At 35.2% G+C, this 23,501-nt stretch overlaps 1 protein-coding gene across 1 annotated transcript in view; it reads right to left on the reverse strand.

Annotated features, from left to right (window-relative positions):
* Positions 1-22,357: 22,357 nt before the first annotated feature.
* Positions 22,358-23,501, reverse strand: part of LOC111164620 (platelet glycoprotein 4-like) — a 32,833-nt gene continuing 31,689 nt past the window's right edge. The window contains exon 12 of the mRNA XM_022554379.2: positions 22,358-23,481. Within this exon, the coding sequence (XP_022410087.2) occupies positions 23,317-23,481 (165 nt within the window). The 3' untranslated portion in view covers positions 22,358-23,316. The remainder of the gene's footprint in view (positions 23,482-23,501) is intronic.

Raw genomic sequence — 23,501 nt, forward strand, 5'->3', positions numbered from 1 at the left:
ATTAATAGAAATATTAAACCAATGGGAGGTTATACCTGCTTTGTATCGTGAGCAGGGTCTTCACATGCAAGGGTAAAAATAAAAACATATGTACATAATTTAAGAAGAGAATATTGAATGCACAAGACATAGCAGGGTATGGTAATGCCATTGAAAGCTTGAGTGATTAAAATGGAGGTTACTGATATCACCTTTAAAAGAAAATTTAAAGGACACCATTAAAGATGAAATGTAGACTATCAGGGTCATTAAAATTTAGACTTAAACGATGTAGTTTAATGAATCAAACCACAGAATGAAAGTAAACCTACTGCATTAAAGATATAAAATAAACTTATCCACATGTTTTATAGAAGCCACAGTAGGAGCTGTGTGTAAAAGACAGATTAAAGAGAGAGCACTTTTGTATATGTGGATAGCTCTCATGTGGGCAGGGCCAGATTAATATGTAAATTTCATGGGCCTGCTGAAAATGTTGGCAGACCTAATCTTGACTTGAACTTTTGCAAAGCTGACTTAACTCTCTACAAGAAGGGGGAAGAAGTCATTTTTATGATCTTATCTATATACACATACCTATGTAAACTCACACTCATATGTATCCTTGTATGTACATATGCACGTGTATTCATGCACACGTGTGTTTTTGTGTGTTGCACCTTGTACTTCCCTTTGCTCACCTGCTTCAAAATTTTATATGTAACAGGAAATTTTTGTCATGACTAGGAAGTGAAGGTTCAGGTGCCTTAGGCACTCCCACAAATAATCTATTCTAGTTTGGAACTTGACTGCTGCCAGCAGAAGTTGAAGGTTGTCCTCATTAATTTCCATCCAAGCATTTTCTTAGGGAGTAAAGAGGGTTCTTTTTTGAGCCAACATGTATCTTCTTTATCTTCCTTATATTGTACCCATTTATCTGGAGCTCCTGAAATATATGAAAGATGCATAGTCCCTCTATCACTTAGCAGCCCTGTTGAAAAGAAGTACTAAACATTTCCTCATGCTGGCTTTTCCAAACTGGAATTCTGTAAGTTACTACCCCAAATACTTTTTTAGTATTTTAAGTTTTTTGATAGGAATTAAACATTTCACATTTACGTACAGTTAAAATCACTTTTTTGGTATACAGTTTGATGAATTTTTACACATGCATAGACTAGGTTCTTACAGCCTCGTGCACAGACAGCATGCAGAAAATTTCCAGCACCCGTGTAATTTCTTTGTGCCCCCACCCCCCCAGCCCGCCCCAGTGCTAACCCGGTGAACCCAGATCTGTTCACTATGCTTGTATTTTTTGCCTCTTCTAGGATGTCATGCAAGTGGATGTTGTTATACAGTATGTGGCCTCTTGAGAATGGCTTCTTTCACTTAGCGTAACACATTTGAAGTTTACCCATATTGTTGGGTGTATCAGCACTTTTTTCCTTTCTGTGGCTGAGTGCTCTTTCATGGTGTGGATAGACCACAGTTGGTTTATCCATTTCCCAGGGGAGGAACACTTGGTTGTTTCCAGTGTTTGGTGGTTACAGAAGAAAAAAGCTCTTATAAACATTACATTCAGGTTTCTGTGTGAATATAGATTTTGTTTCACTTGGATACCCCAAATTTTTAATAGAAAACACTGTCTTCCATGCTTACATTTAGAAAATTGGATTAAAGAAATATTGGCATCTTGGAACATATATCATGCTTATATGTTTAGTGACTCTTCAAGGTTACTATTTAGTTTACAGTATTTCCCAAATATTTCTCCAGCAGACCAATTTTTTACATATAGTATCTATTATACCCAAGAATTAGTGTTCTAAGGGACACCATTTAGTAAACGTTACTACAGGTTATCTTAATTCTCAATAACAAGCACCTTCAAGGTTTCCAAATTTATTAACACAGGGAGTATATAGGCTGTTGGTGGATTAAAAAATTTCTAGCTTTGGGGGGGCCCTTTTATTATTCAAAACTGGTTTTGTTTTCATGATAATATAACTTAATGAAATCTGCATGGCTTAACACAACAGTTGATTTCTTTCTCATAACACATGCCTCACACTTGCGAGCTGGTGGGGCTGTGCTCCACACGGTCACCCAGGAAGTCAAGCTGATGGGAGCCCACCATCTCGTCTGCACGTGGTCAGGTGTGGCAGCAGTTGATAAGAACCTGAATGCTCTGCAGTGCTTCTGAGGAAGTATTCTGTGGCGCTGCCATCCACGGACAGTCAGCCAGCATTTATTGCATAACTGCTTCGAATTGTAGGGGTCTGACAGATGCAGGGGAGTGGACAAAATATTTGGGGCTACCACTGTATCTGCCACAGCTAATAACACTCCTTAACTTCTTTTTATGAGCAAAATTGCCATGGCGTTAATTGATGTCTCCTGAATGTCATGATAACTTAATCTAAATATTGTACAATGGTGAATAGAGTTTGCCACAGAGTGACGATGTGTTGAATGTAAAGGAAGAATAATCATTAGTAAGATATCCCACATGTAAGAGCAAGAGAAGAATTTCAGAAAGTTACAGCAGGGAATTAAAAGAATGTTTAGCATTCACTTAAAAATGGTAGCTGTGTAGTCCAGGAATGTGTTATATGGTACAAAAAGTTAATAAAACAGTACAGTTACTACCATGATTGGATGATTAAGGTTAGCATGCCAGTGAAAGCCACAGAAGAGGGAAGGCAACTATTTCAAATACTGAGCACTTTACATGTACCTCTTTCTGCCTTAGGCACTTTATTTTATAAGTTTTGTTTTCCCTTTTTAATTTTATAATTTTTATTGAAATATAGTTGATTTACAATGCTGTGTTAGTTTCAGGTGTACAGCAAAGTGATTCAGTTATATATATGCATATATATGTTCTTTTTAAGATTCTTATCCATTATATGTTCTTAGAAGATATTGCGTATAGTTCCTGTGCTATACAGTAGGTCCTTGTTGGTTATCTATTTTATATATAGTAGTGTGTATATTTTAATCCCAAACTCCTAATTTCTCCCTTCCCCCACTTTCCCCTTTGGTAACCATAAGTTTGTTTTCTGTGTGTGTAAGTCTATTTATGTTTTGTAAATAAGTTCATTTGTATCAATTTTTTATATTCCACATACAAGTGATGTCATGTGATATTTGTCTTTCTCTGTCTGACTGGCTTCACTTAGTATGTTAATCTCTATTTCCACCCATGTTACTGCAGATGGCATTGTTTCATTCTTTTTTATGGCTCAGTAATATTCCATTGTGTGTTCATACCACATATTCTTTATCCACTTATATGTTGATGGACACTTAGGCTGCTTCCATGTCTTGGCTGTTGTAAACAGTGCTGCTAAGAACATTGAGGTACTTGTGTCTTTTCAAATTATAGTTTTCTCTGGGTGTAAGCCCAGCAGTGGGATCTCTGGATCATATGGCAATTCTATTTTTACTTTTTTTAAGAAACTTCCATTCTGTTTTCCATAATTGCTGCACCAATTTACATTCCCACCTTCAGTGGAGGAGGGTTCCCTTTTCAGAATGGTGGTCATTCTGAACTGTGTGAGGTGATCCCTCACTGCAGTTTTGATTTGCTTTTCTCTAGTAATTAGCAATATTGAGTATCTTTTCATGTGCCTGTTGGCCATCTGTATGTCCTCTTTGGAAAAATGTCTGTTTAGATCTTCTGCACATTTTTTGATTGGGTGGTTGTTGTTGTTTGTTTTGTGTGTTTTTTTTTTGGATATTGAACTGTGTGAGCTGTTTGTATATTTGGAAATTAATCCCTTGTCAGTTGCATTGTTTGCAAATATTTTCTCCCATTCAGTAGGCTGTATTTTTGTTTTGTTTATGGTTTCCTTTGCTGTGCAAGTGCTTTTAACTTTAATTAAGTCCCATTTGTTTATTTTTGTTTTTATTTCCATTACTCTAGGAGGTGGATCCAAAAAGGTACTGCTGTGATTTATGTAAAAGAGTGTTCTGCCTATGTTTTCTTCTAGGAGTTTTATAGTATCCAGTCCTACATTTAGGTCTTTAATCCATTTTGAGTTTATTTTTGTGTATGGTGTTAAGGAGTGTTCTAATTTCATTCTTTTACATGTAGCTGTCCAGTTTTCCCAGTACCACTTGTTATGGAGAGTGCCTTTTCTTCATTGTATATTCTTGCCTCCTTTTCTGTAGATTAATTGAGCATAGGTGGATGGGTTTATTTCTGAGCTTTCTGTCCTGTTCCATTGATCTAAGCGTCTGTTTTTGTGCCAGTACCATACTGTTTTGATGACTGTAGATTTGTAGTATAGTCCGAAGTCAGGGCGCCTGATTCTTCCAGGTCTATTCTTCTTTCTCAAGGTTGCTTTGGCTATTTGGGGTCTTTTGTGTTTCCACAGAAATTTAAAAAGATTTTTTTACTATTTCTGTGAAAAATGTCATTGATAATTTGATAGGGATTACACTGAATCTCTAGACTGCCTTGGGTAGTTTGGTCTTTTTAACAATATTAACTCTTCCAATCCAAGAACAAGGTATATCTTTCCAACTGTTTGTTTCATCTTCAATTTCTTTCATCAGAGTCTTATAGTTTTCCAAGTACAGGTCTTTTGCCTTCTTAACTAGGTTTATTCATAGGTGTTTATTCTTTCTGATGTTATAGTAAACAGGATTATTTCCTTTATTTTTCTATCTGTTATTTTGTTGTTAGTGTATATAAATGCAACAAATTTCTTTATATTAATTTTGTAACTGTAAGTTTACCAAATTAATTGATGCAGATGATAGGATATTATCCATAGAAAATCTTAAGGATGTCACCAGAAAACTACTAGACCTTGGCACTGTATATTCATGAACAGATTAAGTGTATTACAGTGATTTTTCTTAAAAGATCAGGAAATAGTGAGAAGCAAGCAGAATAGCAACAGCAACAGTACTTTTGAAAAATGCACTTGGTATTTGTAAGTAATTCTTCTTAAGTAAAAGAAACCCATGGTCATAAAAGTTTGGGAAACACTGAACAGTAAATTTTTCTTTTTGGAGATTTATAGCACATTAAGAGCTTGAAAAACATTCCAAGAAGAAATTAGTTTAAAGTCATTAAACCCAAGTTTACCAAGCTGTTTATCATAGAGCTTAAAAGAGTAAAGAAAAATGAACGTATCACACACTGCTGGGCCTGCTGTACAAATGAAAGAAATAGTAGTTGTCGGGCTTATTGTTTTCTTACGTGTCTTGCTGGGTGTGCCAAGAAAAACAGCTCCTAACTGCTCATTACCTGGGCCTTTTCTTCGGCTTATGTTTTCAGTGGTGAACCTGGAGGGATGATATAATGCCTCACTCCTGCCCTCCAAACCATAAGAGGCCTTGCTTACTGCTTGCTGTGCAAGTGGTAGATCCCTGAAACTCAGTCTTCCTGATCTGCAGTACAATCCCACTATGTGCACAATAACCATTTGACCTTGTTGCACCTCCCATGTGAGACTTCAGGTCCAAGGGAAGCGAAAGCAAATAGGCTGATATTCAAGCTTTTTACTGATCTATAAGAGAATTTTTGTCTCTCTCCCAGGAGTGTCATGTCTCTTCTGCCAACATCCATGTACATTTTAAGGTAGCTTACTAGCTTGTAACTAGGGTAAATTTAAATCCAGGATATAATAGTATAATGTAGTAATAATAAACTTTCAGCTTTTTCCATAAGTTGATTAATTTGAGTAATTTTTCCAGGGCTACCAATTTTGACAGAGGAGAAATATGAGTTACTAGGCAATCAACTCGTAGATGCTATGATCTACCACAATTACAAGGTCTTAATTAGCACTTGAGTGCTTACTCTTCCATTTACTGTGGAAAGCAGTTGACATGAATTAACTTGTTTAGTCTTCAAAGCCACTCCATGATTTAGGTACCAGTATCTTCATTTTACAGATAAGGGCACTAAGACATAGAGGGGTTAATTAATTTTCCTAAGGTCAAACAGTAAGCAGTGGGCTTGGAATTCAAACCCCAGGCACCAGTCTATCCATTGCATTTAGAGAAAGGAGATTTGGAGTTTTAAATTTATTCACAATAGAAACAAGATAAAAAATAATAAAATACTTTATTGAAGAAAAATTTTTTGAAATACTAAAAGCCTGAATTTGCAAATGTCTACCCATAAAGAGAAAAGCAGATCAAAATTTTATTGTCAAACAAGTATAAAGAATATCTGAGAAGAGAGCAAATGAGTTTTGAACTAGGAGAGCCCCACCAATTCAAGATATGGTTAACACTCCTTATTTAATCATTCAGATTGTATCAAGCAGAGCAGCCCCGTTCAGATGGTAACACTGGTCCCTAATTCTGAAAGTCAAGAGTTCCTTTGTTGGTGTGGCAAAGCAATTCAGTCAGTTGAAAAGTATCTATTTCATGTAGCCCCAATTCTTCATGACATATACTTTACATAGCTATGATAGGTTAGTACAACTGTAGTGTTATAGGAGACTTTCAGGCTAACCAAGCCACGCAAAATGATTGTTCATTATATGAAGTTCTACAAATTTTAAGCACCTTCTGGTATAGGGATCAAGAAACTGTGGCAGGTGGGCCAATTCTAGTCCACCCTCTGTTTTATAAATAGATGTTTCTTGGAACACAGTCACACCCATTTGTTTGATATTGTCTACGACTGCTTTGTGCTGCAGTGACAGAGATGAGTAGCACGACTGCCACTGAGGCCATATGACCTACAAAGCCTGCAGTATTTCCTATCTTGTCCTTTACAGAAAAAGTTTGCTGATTCTTGTTTTAGAACCTTATGCACATTTTCATCAATAATAAATATTCAGCGTGTATATAAAAGTGAGTCAAACATGGAGCTTTAATGTTTAGAAATGAACCCTACTATCAGTATACGCTGAACTTCGATAGTTTTTGTTTGTAAATATATCTACAGTGTGACAGTGAATTAAACTAGTTGACCATAAATTTTTATTCCATTTAATGATGTTAATGGTTAAAGCCACACATCATCTTGCCCATTTCATAGTTACTTTAGCGGTTTTTTCTTCCCCAAGGGATCCATGAATTTTCTCACTTAACATTTCTCATGATAGACCTTGCTAACTGTTCACAGCCTTTGATCTGCATAGATCTTGGAGATTGTATCTTTCTCAACAAGTTTAAATCATTCTCATCCAAATGATTTCAGGCAATTACTATCAAATGGTTGTTGAAAGAAATTATTTGCCATCTGGGCCTTATACTGAATATACTGTTTGTAACTTTTTGTTTACGTAACAAGTCTGTTGAATATTTTCTTCATATTTTGCATGATAAATTATTCTATTGATAAATAAATAGAAACTTGTTTTTGAACCTGAAATAGGAACTACAGAGCTGTGTAGGAAATTACCTTGATGCAACAGTGTCCTCCAAGTACACTTCCAATCACTATCCCAGTGGTCTTAGAACAAAAAAAATCTCAGAGCTTTAGATGATTAAATACCATAATTTTAAACTGAAATTTAAAATACACAGTGATAAGTTAGGTGAGAAATGTGGGGTAGGTTTACAAATTTAGGACAGGGTGCAAGCAGGGTGAAAGCCCTATTATACCTTAATCCTGAAGTACATGATTCAGGAACAAGGGAGCCAAAAATACAGAAGGTGCTTGGTGTCAAAATCTTCTCTCATTGTATTGGAGAGACACAGGGGCAAGTATCGCCAGAGCTGTAGACAACCAGTGACTTGATGGAGAGCATGGATTTTGTTTTTTCTGTGTGATACTGACGGCACAAATGTGGTACCTCTATACCTCCTATAAATGTAACACCTTACACATACTACCTCATGTATACTTGATATTTCCATCCCTTCCTATTTTTGACAAATGCTCTACTTTAATTAGTCACATTAGCTTCTACACTTAGTTTCATCTGTCCTTGTTATTTGTTCTCTGATTAGCAGCGCTAAATACACTTTTTTTGTAAATGGTATAATTGACACACAGTTGTCTCTCCATATCCATGGGTTCCCCATCCACAGATTCTACCAAACTCGGAGTTCAGCCTGTGGTTGGTTGAATTGGAAGATATGAATGGTAGACATGGAAGACCAATGGCCCTATGCCAGTTTATATAATGGACTTGAGCATCCCTGGGGAATTGGTATCCATAGAGGTCCTGGACCAATCCCCTGCAGATACCTAGGGATGACATTATAACATTACCTTAGTTTCAGGTGTACAACATAAAGATTTGATGTTATTATACACTGTGAACTGATCACCACAATAAGACTAGTTAACAGCTATCACTGTAAATAGTTATAATTCTTTATACTTGTGATAAACACTTTTAAGATTTACTATCTTAGCAGCTTTCTAATGTGCAATACAGTATTATTTACTAGAATCATTATGTACAATACATCCCCAGGATTTATTTACTTTATTATTGGAAGTTTGTACCTTCTGACACACTTTACTGATTTTGTCTACCCCCACCCCTTGCCTCTGGAAACCACCAGTTTGTTTTCTGTATTTATGAGCTTTTTTTTTTTCCTTTTGGATTCTGCATGTAAATGAGACCACCCTCTGTTTGTCTTCATCTGTTTGACTTATTTCACTTAGCATAATGCGCTTAAGGTCCATCCATGGTATCACAAATGGAAAGATTTCAGTTTTTATGGCTGAATAATAGTCCATTCCGTAGATAGATAGATGATTGATAGATACATATATCTATCTATATGTATATTTCTATCACAATTTCTTTTTGTATTTATTCATTAATGAACGCTTAGGCTGTTTCCTGATCTTGGCTATTGTCAGTAATACTGCAACAATATGGGAAATGTATATATCTTTCAAAATTAGTGTTTTTGTTTTCTTCTGATAAATACCCAGAAGTTGTATTGCTGGATCTTATGACATTTTTATTTTTAATTTTTGGAAAAACCTCTAACTGTTTTTCCATAGTGGGTGCTTCAATTTACATTTCCAACAACAGTGCACAATAGTTTCCTTTTCTTCATATCCTTGCCAAAACTTGTTATTTCTTGTCTTTTTGATGACAGCCATTCTAATAGGTGTGTGGCAAGATCTCATTGTGGTTTTGATTTGCATTTCCCTGATGATCAGTGATGTTGAGCATCTTTGCATGAACCTGTTAAGTCATTTGTATCTCTTTTGAAAAATGTCTATTCAGATCTTCTGCCACTTTTTTAACAAGATTGGTTTTTGTTTTTTGCTATTCAGTGTTACGAGTTCTTTATTCTTTATGTATTTTGCATATTAACCCCTTATCACACATATGATTTGCAAATATTTTCTCTTATTCCATAATTTACCCTTTATTTTATTGGTTTCCTTTGCTCTGAAGGAACTTTTGAGTTTGATGTAGTTCTACTCTTTTCTTTTCGCTTTTGTTGTAAAATTCGAAAAATTATCACCAAGATTGATGTCAAAGAGTTTACTGCATATCTTTTCTTCCAAGAGTTTTATGGTTTAAGGCCTAATATTCAAGTCTTTAATGCATGTTGCGTAAATTTTTGCGTATGGTGTAAGGCAGTGGTCTAGTTTCATTCATTTGCATGTGGCTGTCCAGTTTTTACAGCAACATTTGTTGAAGAGACTATTCTTTCCCAGTTGTATATTCTGAGCTACTTTGTTGTAAATTAATTGATCATATATGCATAGGTTTATTGCTGTACTCTCTATTCTGTTCCATTAATAATGTGTCTGTTTTTATGCTAATGATGTACTGTTTTGCTTACTATAACTTTGTGGTATAGTTTGAAATCAGGGTGTATGGTGCCTCCAGCCTTGTTCTTCTTTCTCAAAATTGCTTTGGCTATTCGGGGTCTTTTATGGTTCAGTAGAAATTTTAGGATGATTTGCTCTATTTCTGTGAAAAATGCCATTGGAATTTTGTTAGGGATTGCATTGAATCTATAATTTGCTGAGTAGTATAAACAGTTTAACAATATTAATTCTTCCAATTAATGAGCATGGAAGATCTTTCTTTGTGACTTCTTCAATTTATTTCATCAGTGTCTCATATTTTTCAGTGTACAGGTCTCTCACCTCCTTGGTTAAGTTATCCCTATGTAGGAATTGAAGCAATATGAAGCAATTGCAAATGGGATTGTTTTCTTAATTTCTCTTTCTGAGAGTTTGTTATTAGTGTATAGAAATGAAGAGTTTTGTGTGTGTGTGGTACGCGAGCCTCTCACTGTTGTGGCCTCTCCCGTTGCAGAGCACAGGCTCCGGACGCGCAGGCTCAGCGGCCATGGCTCACGGGCCTAGCTGCTCCGCGGCATGTGGGATCTTCCCAGACCGGGGCACGAACCCGTGTGCCCTGCATTGGCTGGCGGACTCTCAACCACTGTGCCACCAGGGAAGCCCAAGAAATGAACAGTTTTGATATTGATTTTGTATCATGCAACTTTACTGAATTTGTTTACTAGTTTTAACAGATTTTTGTAGGGTCTTTAGGACTTGATATTATGTAATATCAAGTCATCTGCAAACAGTGACAGTTTTACTTCTTCCTTTCCAACTTAGGTATCTTTCATTTCTTTTTGTTTCTGATTGCTATGGATAGGACTTCCAATACTATGTTGAATAAAAGTTGTGTGAGTGGGCACTCTTGTCGTGTTACTGATCTTAGAGGAAAGCTTTTCACCATGGGGTATGATGTTAGCTGTGTGTTTGTCATAAATGGCCTTTATTATGTTGGAGGTGTATTTATTCTCACTTTGTTAAGGGTTTTTATCATAAATAAATGTTGAATTTTGTCAAATGCTTTTTCTGTATCTATTGAGATAATCATGACGTTTTATCTTTCATTTTGTTAATGTGGTGTATTACGTGGATTGATTTGCACATGTTGAACCATCCTTGTTTCCTTGGAATATATTCCACTTGATCATGGTGCATAATTCTCTCAGTGTGCTGTTGAATTTGATTTGTTAATATCTTTTTAAGGATTTTTGCATCCATATTAACCAGAGATATTGGTCTGTAATTTTCTTTTCTTGTGGCTTCCTTGTCTAGTGTTGGTATGATGGTTTTGCTGGCCTTGTAATATGAGTTTGGAGTGTTTCCTCCTCTTCTATTTTTTAAAGGCATTTGAGAAGGATTGGTATCAATTCTTATTTGAATGCTTGGTAGATATCACTGATGAAGTTGTCAGGTCCTGAACTTCTGTTTAGTGAGAGGTTTTAGATTACTGATTTCATAGCTCTTAGTTTTACTGATCTTTTCTACTGTCTTTTGGTCTCCATTTATTTCTGCTCTGTTTTTATTTCCTTCCTTCTGCTAACTTTGAACCTCATTTTTTTTTTCCTTTTTCTAGTTCCTTGAAGTGTGAAGGTAGGTTGTTTGAGATTTTTCTTATTTCTTGAAGTAGGCATTTATCATTATTTACTCCCTCTTAAAACTGCTTTTGCTGCAACCAATAAGTTTTGGTATTTTGTACTTCCATTCTGATTTGTCTCAAGATGTCTTTTGATTTCTCTTTTGTTTTACTCTCTGACCCATTGCTTGTTCAGTAGCACAGTAGCATGTTGGGGAATTGGCACATATTTGTGAATTTTCCAGTTTTCTTCTTGAAATTGATTTCTAATTTCATACCATTGTTGTAAAAGATGCTTGATATGATTTTAGTCTTCATAAAATTATTAAAATTTGTTTTGTGGTTTATCATATGATCTATTCTCGAGATCATGTGCACTTGAGAAGAATGTGAATTCTGTTGCTTTGGGATGGAATGTTCTATATACACCTGTTAAGTATATACCTAAGTTAGGCAGTATACTGGCCTAACTTATTACAGGTTTTTGTTTTGTGGTTCCCATGTGTCTTACATACAACAGTATTATAACATACCTATAAAGGTTCACATATAACAACATATTTATAACAGTCTATTTTAAGTTGATAACTGCTTAAGTTTGAACATGTTTTAAAGCTCTACAATTTTACTCTCCCCACGGGCTTTATGTTTTTGATGTCAGATTTACATCTTTATCTTGTATATCCCTTAAGTAATTATTGTAGCTACAGTTATTTTTACTACTTTTGACTTTCAACCTTTATACTACCTTTAGTAAATATTTACCTTTACCAGTGGGGTTCATATTTTCATAAGTATTTTTGTTACTAGTTAACACCCCTTTTTCATTTAAAAAATTTCTTTAACATTTCCTGTAAGACTGGTTTAGTGATAATTTGTTCTTTTAGCTTTTTTTTCAGTCTATTTTCTTTATTTTTTTCTGGTTTTATTTTTATTTGTTTTTATTTTTTTTATTTTATTGAAATATAGTTGATTTACCAGTGTTTCACATTACATCAAAGTGATTCAGTTATACACAAACACACACACATACGTATATATATCAATTCTTTTCAGATTCTTTTTCATTTTAGGTTATTACAAGATATTGAATATAGTTGCTTGTGCTATACAGTAGGTCCTTGTTTTTTAATTTATATATAGTATTCTGTATCTGTTAATCCCAAATTCCCAGTTTATTCCTCCCCACCCCTTTCCACTTTGGTAATTATAAGTTTGTTTTCTATGTCTGTGAGTCTATTTCTGTTTTGTAAATAAGTTTATTTGTATCATTTCTTTGATTCCACATGTGGTATCTTATGATATTTGTCTTTCTCTGTCTGATTTACTTCTCTTAGTATGATAATCTCTAGGTCCATCCATGTTGCTGCAGATGGCATTATTTCATTCTTTTTTATGGCTGAATAATATTTCATTGTGTGTGTGTGTGTGTGTGTGTGTGTGTATCTTCTTTATCCATTCATCTGTCGATGGACATTTAGGTGGCTTCTATGTCTTAGCTATTATAAATAGTGCTGCCATGAACATTGGGCTCCACATATTGTTTCTGATTAGAGTTTTTGTCTTTTCCAGATATATGTCCAGGAATGGGATTGCTGGATCATATGGTAATTCTATTTTTAGTTTTCTGAGGAACCTCCATACTGTTTTCCACAGTAGCTGCACCAACTTACATGCTGACCAACAGTGTAGGAGGGTTCCCTTTTCTCCACACTCTTTCCAGCATTTGTTATTTGTAGACATTTTAATGATGTCCATTCTAACTGGTGTGAGGTGGTACCTCATTGTAATTTTGATTTGCATTTATCTAATAATTAATGACGTTGAACATCTTTTCATCTGGATGTTGGCCATTTGAATGTCATCTTTGGTGAAATGTCTGTATAGGTCTTCTGTGCATTTTTTGATTGGATTTTTTTGTTTTTGATATTGAGCTGTATAAGCTGTTTATATTTTGGAATTTAAGCCCTTGTCAGTCACATCGTTTGCAAATATTTTCTCCTAGTCCATGGTTTGTCTTTTCCTTTTGTTTATGGCTTCCTTTGCTATGCAAATGCTTTTAAGTTTAATTGGGTCCCAGTTTTTTTACTTTTGTTTTTGTTTCCATTATTCTCGGAGATGGATCCAAAAACAGTTGCCGTGATTTATGTCAAAATTTGATCTGCCTATGTTTTCTTTGAGGAGCTTTATAGATTCTGATGTAACATTTAGGTCTTTAATCCATTTTGAATTTATTTTTGTATATGGTGTTAGAGAATGATCTAATTTCATTCTTTTATATGTAACTGTCCAATTTTCCAGGCACTACATGTTGAAGAAACTGTCTTTTCTCCATTGTATATTCTTGCCTCCTTTTTTTGTAGAGTAATTGACCATAACTGCGTGGATTTATATCTGTGCTCTCTATCCTGCTCCACTGATCTATGTGTCTGTTTTGGTGCCAGTACCATACTATTTTGATGACTGTAGCTTTGTAGTATAGTGTGAAGTCAGGGAGCATGGTTTCTCCAGCTCAGTTCTTCTTTCTCAAGATTATTTTAGCTTTTCGGGGTCTTTTGTGTTTCCATGCAAATTTCAAAGTCTTTTGTTCCAGTTGTGTGAAAAATGCTATAGGTAATTTGATAGAACTATTCTATCAAATTGAATTGAATTGCATTGAATCTTAGATTGTTTTGGGTAGTATGGTCATTTTAAGAGTGTTGGTTCTTCCAATCTAGGAACACGGTATATCTTTCCATCTGTTTGTGTGGTATTCAATTTTTTTCATTGATGTCTTATATTTTCCAAGCATAGGTCTTTGGCCTCCTTAGCTAGGTTTATTTCTAGGTATTTTATTCTTTATGATGTGATAGTAAATGGGATTGTTTTCTTAATTTCTCTTTCTGCTATTTCATTGTTAGTGTATAGAAATGCAGCAGACTTCTGTATATTAATTTTGTATCCTGCAGCTTTACTGAATTCATTGATGTGCTCTAGTATTTTTCTGGAGGCAGCTTTAGGATTTTCTAAGTAGAGTATTATATCATCTGCAAATTACTCCTTTAGGTTTTTCTTGTCTGTGAACTTTTTATCTGTTTCACCTCTGAATGATAAGTTTTTCAGGTAGAATATTCTTGGTTGGAAATTTTTTTTTTCTTTCAGTGCTTTGAATATATCATGGTTATCTCTTCAGGCCTGCAAAGTTTCTGCTGAAAATTCTGTGGATGGTCTTATGGGGGTTCTGTTGTATGGGACAAGGTGTTTCTCTCTTGCTGCTTTTAAGATTCTCTCCTTGTCTTTTACTTTTAATATTTTAATTAAAATGTGTCTTGATCAGCATCTCTTTGGATTCATCTTATTTGGAGCTCTCTGTGTACATGGATTTGGATGTCTGTGTCCTTCCCAAACTTAGGCAAGTTTTCAGTCATTATTTCTTCAAATAAGGTATGTGCTCCTTTCTTTCTCTCTTCTCCTTTTGGGACTACTGTAATGCAAAGGTTAGTCTACTTGATGTTGTCCTATAAGTTCCTTTAACTGTCTTCAGTTTTTTTTTTCATTCTTTTTTCTTTTTGGTATTCTGATGGGTGAGTTCCACTGCCCTGTCTTTGAGTTCACAGATCCTTTCTTCTGCTTCATCTATTTTGATGTTAAATTTTCCTTAGTGTATTTTTAGTTAATTATTGTATTCTTCAGCTCTGTGACTTTTATTTTGTACTTTCTTACATTTTCTATCTCTGTGTTGAAGTTCTCATTGTGTTCTCCTGAGTTAAAGGAGCATCTTTATGACCATTACTTTGAACTCTTTATCAGGTAAATTACTTATCTCCATTTCATGAAGATTTTTTCTGAGGTTCTGTCTTGTTCTTTTGAGGGGAACATATTCCTTTATTTTGCTTTTTTCTCTGTGTTGCTTTCTGTGCATGAGATGTAATAGCCCTCCTTCTCAGTCTTAAAGGAGTGGTCTTGTGTAGGAAATGAACCATATCATTCATCTGTGCCCTAGTTCTTGGTTTTCTCTCACACATTTGTGTTTGTTCAAGCAGCCTATTTTATTTTTAATAGCTCAAAATAGTTGCACGTGTGCAAGACCTGTCAGCATCCCAAATAGGAGGAGCTCACCAAGGACTTAGATTCAGGCTGATTGGAAGCTCTTAAATTATGCTGCAGCTCTTAAATTATGCAGATTTATACTGTCTGGTGGGATCATAGTTTTATGCCAATTTGGCCTCCAAAACCAAGTGTTCTGGAGATGTGCTCTGAATGGAAGTTGCAAAAATCAGGGCTCCAGACAAGTAAAATAGTTCTTTTCTGGAAGTTACTAGTGAGCTATAGTGAGGCAGAGGGAGAAAACTGAGCTGCTGTTCACCAGCCTATGTTCCCTGAGAGTATGTCCATTGGACTCAGGTCCTATGCCACTCAGGTCAAAGATCCAGGGCAAGCAAATACGCCTCTATCACAGAAAGAATGGGAATGTTTCAGTCTCTTGTTTGTGCAGTGTCCTCGGCATGGTAGTCTGCCAAGAACTGTCAGTCTGATTGTTAGAGTCCCATGAGACTCAGGAACACAAGGGCCTCTGGCCTCTAGAGCCTGGTGAGGGGTATCCCCTGGGAATCATCCTCTAAACCCAGGGCATCAGGTATAAAAACTGAATTATTAAATTCATGTAAAACTCCATTATGGGAGATACTGGTTTTCCTTAGCACTGCAGAGGGAGAGTGTGAAATCAGCATCTTCTGGCTGAAATGGGGCAGAGGAGGTGCCTAAGCATGGTGCTCATGGAGGGAGGGGGAGGTGGCACCCACCTGCTGGAACAGGGCAGAGGAAGAGTGTGAAGATGGTGTCACCAGCCTCTGTCCCACAAAAGTATCCCAGCAGGCACCTATATGTGTACTAAATGAGATGCCTGCACCTCAGTCTGACATTTTAAAGTTAGCAAATGAGCCTCTTTCATATACAGTCTGGGTGCCTCTTGTTCTGCTGCTTCTGTACCTAGCCCTGGGGGAGGTGAGCCTGAGCATATGAGCCCTTTAACAGAGTCATTTCTCAGTTTTTCTGTGCCCTTGTGGGTCTCATGGAATTGCTCAGTTAGTTTTTAGTTTATTCAGAGAAAATTGTTCCTTATGCTGCTGTAGATTTGAAGTGTGTGTGGGAGAAGGTGAGTTCAGGATCTTCCTATGTTGCCATTTTCAGCTGGAACCAGAGGTAAATATTCATTAATAACACAGCAAATGTAAGTAATACAGAAAAATAACACATTTCAGCAAGAAATTATTTGTAGAAGAAATTTCTGAATCCTAGTGACTCAAGTGCCCACTCAGTTGATTATTCCACTGATACCCCTCCTTATACTTCTAGAAACATGCTACATGTGTGCTGGTGGCAGGCTGGGGTGGGAAGGGAATGGGGATGGGCAACAGGAAGTGGCTGATGATCAATACAGATAATTCTCACAATCTTATAGGACCTTTAATTTTAAATGATTATTCAGATATCTATGGAAAAATGTGCAACACTAACGTATGCTAATATTTCAAAAAAGTTTCAGAAGAAAGAAAATTTTTAGAATCCTGCTCCCTGGTCTCTATCAAAATCTGAAGATATTTAATACTTTCTCACAATCCAGATTTCTAGTTTAAGACAGTTCCTCAGAAGTCTCCAATAACTAAATTCTCCTCTTTAATATTTAGGAGGTGGAGTTTATAAAACAACCTACCACTTATTTCCTATCCTTTCATGTAGACCCATCTTTTCATAATGACCATAGTCCTCAACTATGTAGACTGATTCTGGGGAATATCTCCAGTGTTAATATCTCTTACTTGCCCCTGACCTATCTGCTACTTTACATGCAGTAAATATGAATATTTGTCATGAATATTGTCAAGCAGATCAAAGAACACATTCTAGAAAATTTAGGGAGTATAAAGTTAGTACTATCTCACCCTCTACTCTGCCATATAGATAGTTCTATTACCATCTGAAAATAGCATTTACAAGTTCAACAGTCAAATGACAAAACTTAGTAGAATATTTATAGCAAATTTTAAAGTCTGATGGATTTCTTCTCATCTCAGTATGCTTATATAGCTTTGTTCTCTTAAGTTATTCTGCTGACATATCAAACTATTACCAGCAACAGGTCAAATAAAACTGTTACACAGTGGTCCAATTTCAGTATGACTTAAATCAGGGCTTTTTCAATTTCTTGTGTATAGAAATCGCTTTGGTATCCTATTAAACTACAGATTCTGATTCAGTAGATCTGGGTTAGCATCTGAGATTCTGCATTTTTAACAAGTTCACAGGTTATGCTGAGGCACCCGACTCAGATTTCACACAATTAAAGAAACAAAACTTTAAAACATTTATGTTTTCCTAGGTATGTCACAGTTCTCCTTCATGAGTGTGTAGAATGGAACATTTCTGAAGTATGTACACATAAGCTTACTGGCATCTGAGAACAGTTGGGAAAAGAAAATAGGAGTTAATATGTCAATAACTCATAGACAAAAACCGCTAATATACAATTATAGTAGCAATATCAAACAATATTGAAGTCAAGCACATTCAAAAATTATAAATGAAAAGCAAATCATTTAATAAAGTTTTTATTTTCACAAATATTTTAAAATGTAGCTTCCTTTGAGCCAGGAAAGGAAATAGCAGAGTATGCCTATATGTATTTGATACAGATATTCAACACTGACTCATTCTTAGTTCATTAGCTCAGCTCACTGCAAATAACTCAGAAAAACAATCATAGGTAGTTCTGTTAGTGTATGCAGAAAAGGGTAAGTGACAGTGATCATTTAAGTGGAGTGAGTGGAGTGGTTATTTAGAGTTGTAGACGGGCCAGAAGAGGCAGAAAAAGAGAGAGCAGCCACAGTGTCTCTAATACATTGAACTTCAACTGGAAACACTGAACTGACAGGTGGAACACAGCTGCAACAAACTCGAGCTCCAAAGATAATTAATGTGTAGGTCAGACGTTGAAAATGGGTTAAGATTGACAGATTATTTCACATGTAAAAATCCAAATACAAATATCCAGCACTTTCACAAGAACAAATTTTCAGGGATAACCAATTTGCCTTATTAGTACATTTTTTTCCTGAAATGATACCCCCTTTTCTTCTCTTTTTCTGAGAACTGAAAGCTGTATAGCTCTTTTCATGTACTTGTCAGCAACAGTAAGCCTTCACCCGTTTTAAGATGCTATAGATTCTCTAACTTATGTTAACTCTTTTGCATATGCTGTACATTTTCAAACTTAAGTTTTGAACAACTATAGTTTTGTGGTGATTAAACATACCTTGGAATGAAAATGTGCCACTTTACAAAATGGTGCAGGTTTTCTATGGAATAAAACGTACAAGTTCATTCATGTGTACAATGACACATTCTCTAAGTCAAACAAGTCACGTTTAACACATTCCCAAAAGCTCCCACTCCCAATTCAGCATACGCACATGCACACGGAAACACACACACATCCAAATCCATTTTTATATGAAAAATCTATCTCCCATTTATTAAATAAAGTATTACTTTTTTCTACTGGGTATTTTTAATGTATTTCACTTATCTTTGAGTATGAATTATCCTTCCTCATACATAATATATAGAATTTAGAGAAAACATGGTGAGGAATGGTAAAGATTAGAATATTCATGTATTTAGTTATAGACACATAACTCAAAGCCTTTTTCCTGATATCTATATACTATGAGATGCATTTTTGTATGAAGATTTAAAAATGAGTAATTGATTGGTTATACAGTTCTACCATGAGGTGGATATGTAATTTCTCAACCAATTCTTCTGAACAGTTTCTACTTTACATCATTCAGCCCTACTTAGTTTAAGATTTAAAGAAGTATCCTTTATATTCCTCCTAGATCAACATGTCCACAAATATCCTAATATGGCGAAGGTAGACTCAAGTATCAGAAGAGGATGTTTAGGATCTCATATGTCCATATCTTAGGGGGATACTTTTTTTCTGTTCCCAATAAATGAGAGGACATTATTACATCAGTATGTTTTGAGTATCTTCAAGATTTTCCAACAATCCTTCCAAACTGGTGGTATCTCATTTTGGGGTTTTCAGTATTTACCCTGGCAGCTAGCATGAGGAGATTATCTAGACAAACCAGTTACTAATAATTTATCCTAGAAACTTCTGTGTGTAAAACATAGGCAGAATGTGATCCATCTTCTCTTTCTATGGGGGGCCTTTTTAGGGGGCCTAGTGCTCTCTGCCATAAGTGAACCCCTGCTAAAGAAAGCAGGGTTACCTAACAATATGTCTTCTAATAAAAAGGAAATATACTTCATAGTCTAGAATTTAAATACTGCAACTCTAAAGCATGACCAAGTATCTTTTTATTTCCTTTTCCCCCAACTGGCTCAAAAAATTAGCAAAGGAAAAAGTGGTCAAGATTGAATTTAGAAATGTTTCATGAGGAAATATAGATGCATAAAGAAATAAAAATTCAGATAGAATACATCGGTCAGAAAACCAGAGTAAATGTTTTGTGACACAACAGGAACTGGGCAAAAGCACAGGAATTTAAGGAGCAACATTTTTTAATGTTTGAAACCAGTCTTTCTGAGGCGACTATGAAAGCAAGAATTATTACAACAAATAACTATGAATGCACATTCTACTCTTTGTAATCTCCCACACAATAATTTCTTTATTATCATTTACATCTCTTAATACTAGCACAGCATTCTGAAGTTGCCAAGCATAAGTTATATGCAACTGAGTGAAAAGATCAAAATCTACTCAGATTTCCAGAAGAGCTGCAGAACATGGAAAATGACAAAGTCCCTAAACATGTTCATTTGCATTATCACTGACAAAAATGTGAGCCATATTGTTATAAAGAGCGTGGTGATAAGGCTTGCTCATGCTGTGTGAAGGATTTAATAGAGAAAGAAAATTAAGTAATGTTTAATAAATGGTTCATAGGCCAGTCATTTAGTTTCCATTCTTAAATGTCTTTCAAAATAGTTGATACTCATGAAATGCAATGTCCTGACAGTCCTGGGGTCTTTGTATTGCAGGGACACTGATGAGGGTAGTGATGTTTTCCCTTTGATGAGGAAGACAAGAGTTCAGGGTCCAGGATTTGTTTAGAACATTCACCCGTCTGCTGAATTTAGCAAACTGGAACCAATCAGTGAATCAGTACCAAATAAAAATAACTGGATAATGCTGAAGCCACATCTGTAGAAACTGAAATCCATTCCATTGTGAACATGTTGAATTTTAAAAGGTGCTGTTTTTTTCAAAGTATGGATTTTAATGACATCTTAATAATCCTTTAGAAATGTGCTGCTTCTCAGTACAAAAAAAAAAAAAGTGCCACCAGTTCTTCAACTATAAGATAAGATGTGTTTTGCAAACATAAAGCATATTAAATCTTTATTTTGTAGGTCGATATTAAGAAAGGTCCTGATGTAGCTGGTGCATAAATGTAAAGATTCATTTGCTTCCTGGAAAGCAGAAGAAAGGTAAGTACTTATCAAAAAGTCGTGGAAAAATAAAACAGGTAATATTCAAATTCTAATTACTGCAGATGTCATGTTTTCTAGTAATTAGCCCAATTTCTCAAGCTGCAGAGAAAAATTCTCTGATGAACTTCATGGATAAGGCAATTATTTTCCCATTCCAGGATACATGCAAGGCTGCTTCCCAGCTCTCAAGAGCTGCGTGTGGCCAGATAAGGAGGGGTAGCTCATTAAATCTGCTCTGGATGAGCATTTCCACTCTTTGCTGTCCCTTCAGACCATCCTCCATTTAGCGGTGTATATACTACTACTTTCAAAAGGACTATTGGCTTATTCTCTTTGTGATCCATTGAGCAAAATCACACCTTAGCTCCACCATCTTTGCTTTACTCCCTCTTGTACATCCATCTCCTTATTTTTCAATTGTTTATAAATCTTCCCAAAGGCATAATTATTATAATATTAGAAACTGAAGCTTGTTTAAGGAAATCTATATCTGTAATTCTTCTAAATCTAGTAAATCAAGTAATCTACAGAGAACAGTGTTCTTCTCTATTTGTAAAGAAAAAAGACGTATTGTTGTGTAAAGAGCAGTAGCTTTTCCCTGTAACAGTCAGATGTTAAGCCAAACCAATATACTTGTTGACAAAGGCACTCTAGAAAGTTTTCAATCTTTCACCTTAATAGAGCCATGTACAGACCCAAGATAATTGGCATTCAGGGCTCATTAAGCACTGATGAAATTGTTCATGTAATTTCAGTAGAGAACTATACAGAAAAAATTTATGACTCGTACTTCATTTTGAAAAGCATATTTTCCCACTAGAAGAAGTTTTTGTTGTAATTTGGCTTTTCAGTGGATGATCTTTTTGTCTATTGTATGTGTTCATATGAATTACTTTGTTTAATCATAACTTATTTGTTACTGGACTAATGACAGGTCTTAAAGGTGATGCAATATTTCCTTTATGTTTTATAATGTGAATATATTAGGTTAGCGTTTTGAATACCTATTCAAATGGATTGTAGGCAGAATTGTTCAGTCCTCTTTTGAGTGAATAGTGACAGAAATAATCAGAACAAAAAATGGAGTTGCCTTCCTAGTCTCAAGCTCTCAATTTCATATCCAAAAAAATATTGTCCAAAAATTCCACTTCATTTTTCTTCATCTTCAGTTTGACTGATTCACACTGTGAAAATGGACAATTTTGCACAGTTTAAATTTATAACTTTCTGGGATGACTCCATAAGATAGAATGGATGCTAATGAATCCCTGATTATTGGAAACTCATGAAATATTATTACGGATTAGTTGTGATAATTCATGTAAAATATTCAGCATGATTTTGGCACATAATAAAAGCTCAGTAATTATCAGTGGCAGTTCCAGAATTTCTACATGACAGGTTACAGTCAACAGGCTGATTGGAAGTAGAACAAGAAGACTTTTGTTTTGAAGTTGTGATTTTTTCATACCAAGTATATTGCTTTTATTTTGATTGTGTATATTTTTTGAGGTTCCTGGGAAGGGAGGGGGGACAGAAACTATGGGTAAGTGACAAATTCCCCCCCCTACCCCCCACAGGCCATACCTATGCCAAGTATGATTAGTAAAGAAAGGCTTAGGGAAGATAGGGTCAGGCATTCATTCCTCTATGTACAAGGGGGCTTGTGCAGTAATACCTAAAACACAGAGGCCTGAAACACCTCTACAGTTTTGTCAAAACTCAAATCTGTCTACATTTAGCTGATTTTCCTGTAAACTCTGAGTAATTTGGTTTTACTATGTGAACATTTTTGTCTTCTGTTTTCTTGTATTGTTGTATTCAGTTCTAGCTCCTGAATTGTAATAATTCATCAGGGCTTCCACACTAAACATCTAGAGTGCACACTGTGATTTTGGACAGCATGACTATATGCAACAATCCTGTTTCTATATTAATATGCTATCTTCATTTAAAAATAGCATATTTTTACCTAATTTTAGTTCTATCATTGATTGAGTTTTCATTTCTCATTAATTTCTAGCTTATTTAATTTTCCTTTTTATTTTCTTTTCCCTTGTAAATTCTAATTTCCCCAAATAGCTACCATTTTCAGTTTTACATAAACTTTCCTGGTCATTGATCTATTAAAGTAATTATTTGTAATTTTAAAATAATTAACTAGCTAGAAATAATCAACAAAAGAAAAGTTAGTACATATATAGCTTTTGTGCAACATTCTAACTTTGAAAGGTGACAATTTCATATTTTAGCCCATTCCTCCAATAATAAAGATGAAATATAGTGATCTGCTTGATATTAGTAGGCCTTATTACTCATTCAGGTTTCATTTATGTTTTAATTTACATTTAGTATCTCAAAACTTCGAGGATGTATTAACAATGATAGTTGGCCAGACATGTCCAGAAATATTTGCAGCCTAATTTATAACTCCTGTTTGATAAAATGGAAACAGTAATATATAAACTAACATTACTGAAGCCATATATATATTTTGTTATATACTTACTTATTTTACACTCTTCAATCTGCATGCACAGTATGAAATCATAAAAGCAGTAAACATCACCGCACCAACACTGATTAAGATCATTTCTACCAGGCCAAGGAGTTCTATTTTTCCAGTCACTTGATTTCTGAACATTTCTGCCTTCTCATCACCGATTGTGCCAGTCTGTAATCAAGTTAACAATT

Source organism: Delphinapterus leucas, chromosome 9, assembly GCF_059928025.1.
Source record: "Delphinapterus leucas isolate spDelLeu-1000000601 "Yukka" chromosome 9, BTC_Dleu_Yukka2, whole genome shotgun sequence".
Taxonomy (NCBI): Eukaryota; Metazoa; Chordata; class Mammalia; order Artiodactyla; family Monodontidae; genus Delphinapterus; species Delphinapterus leucas.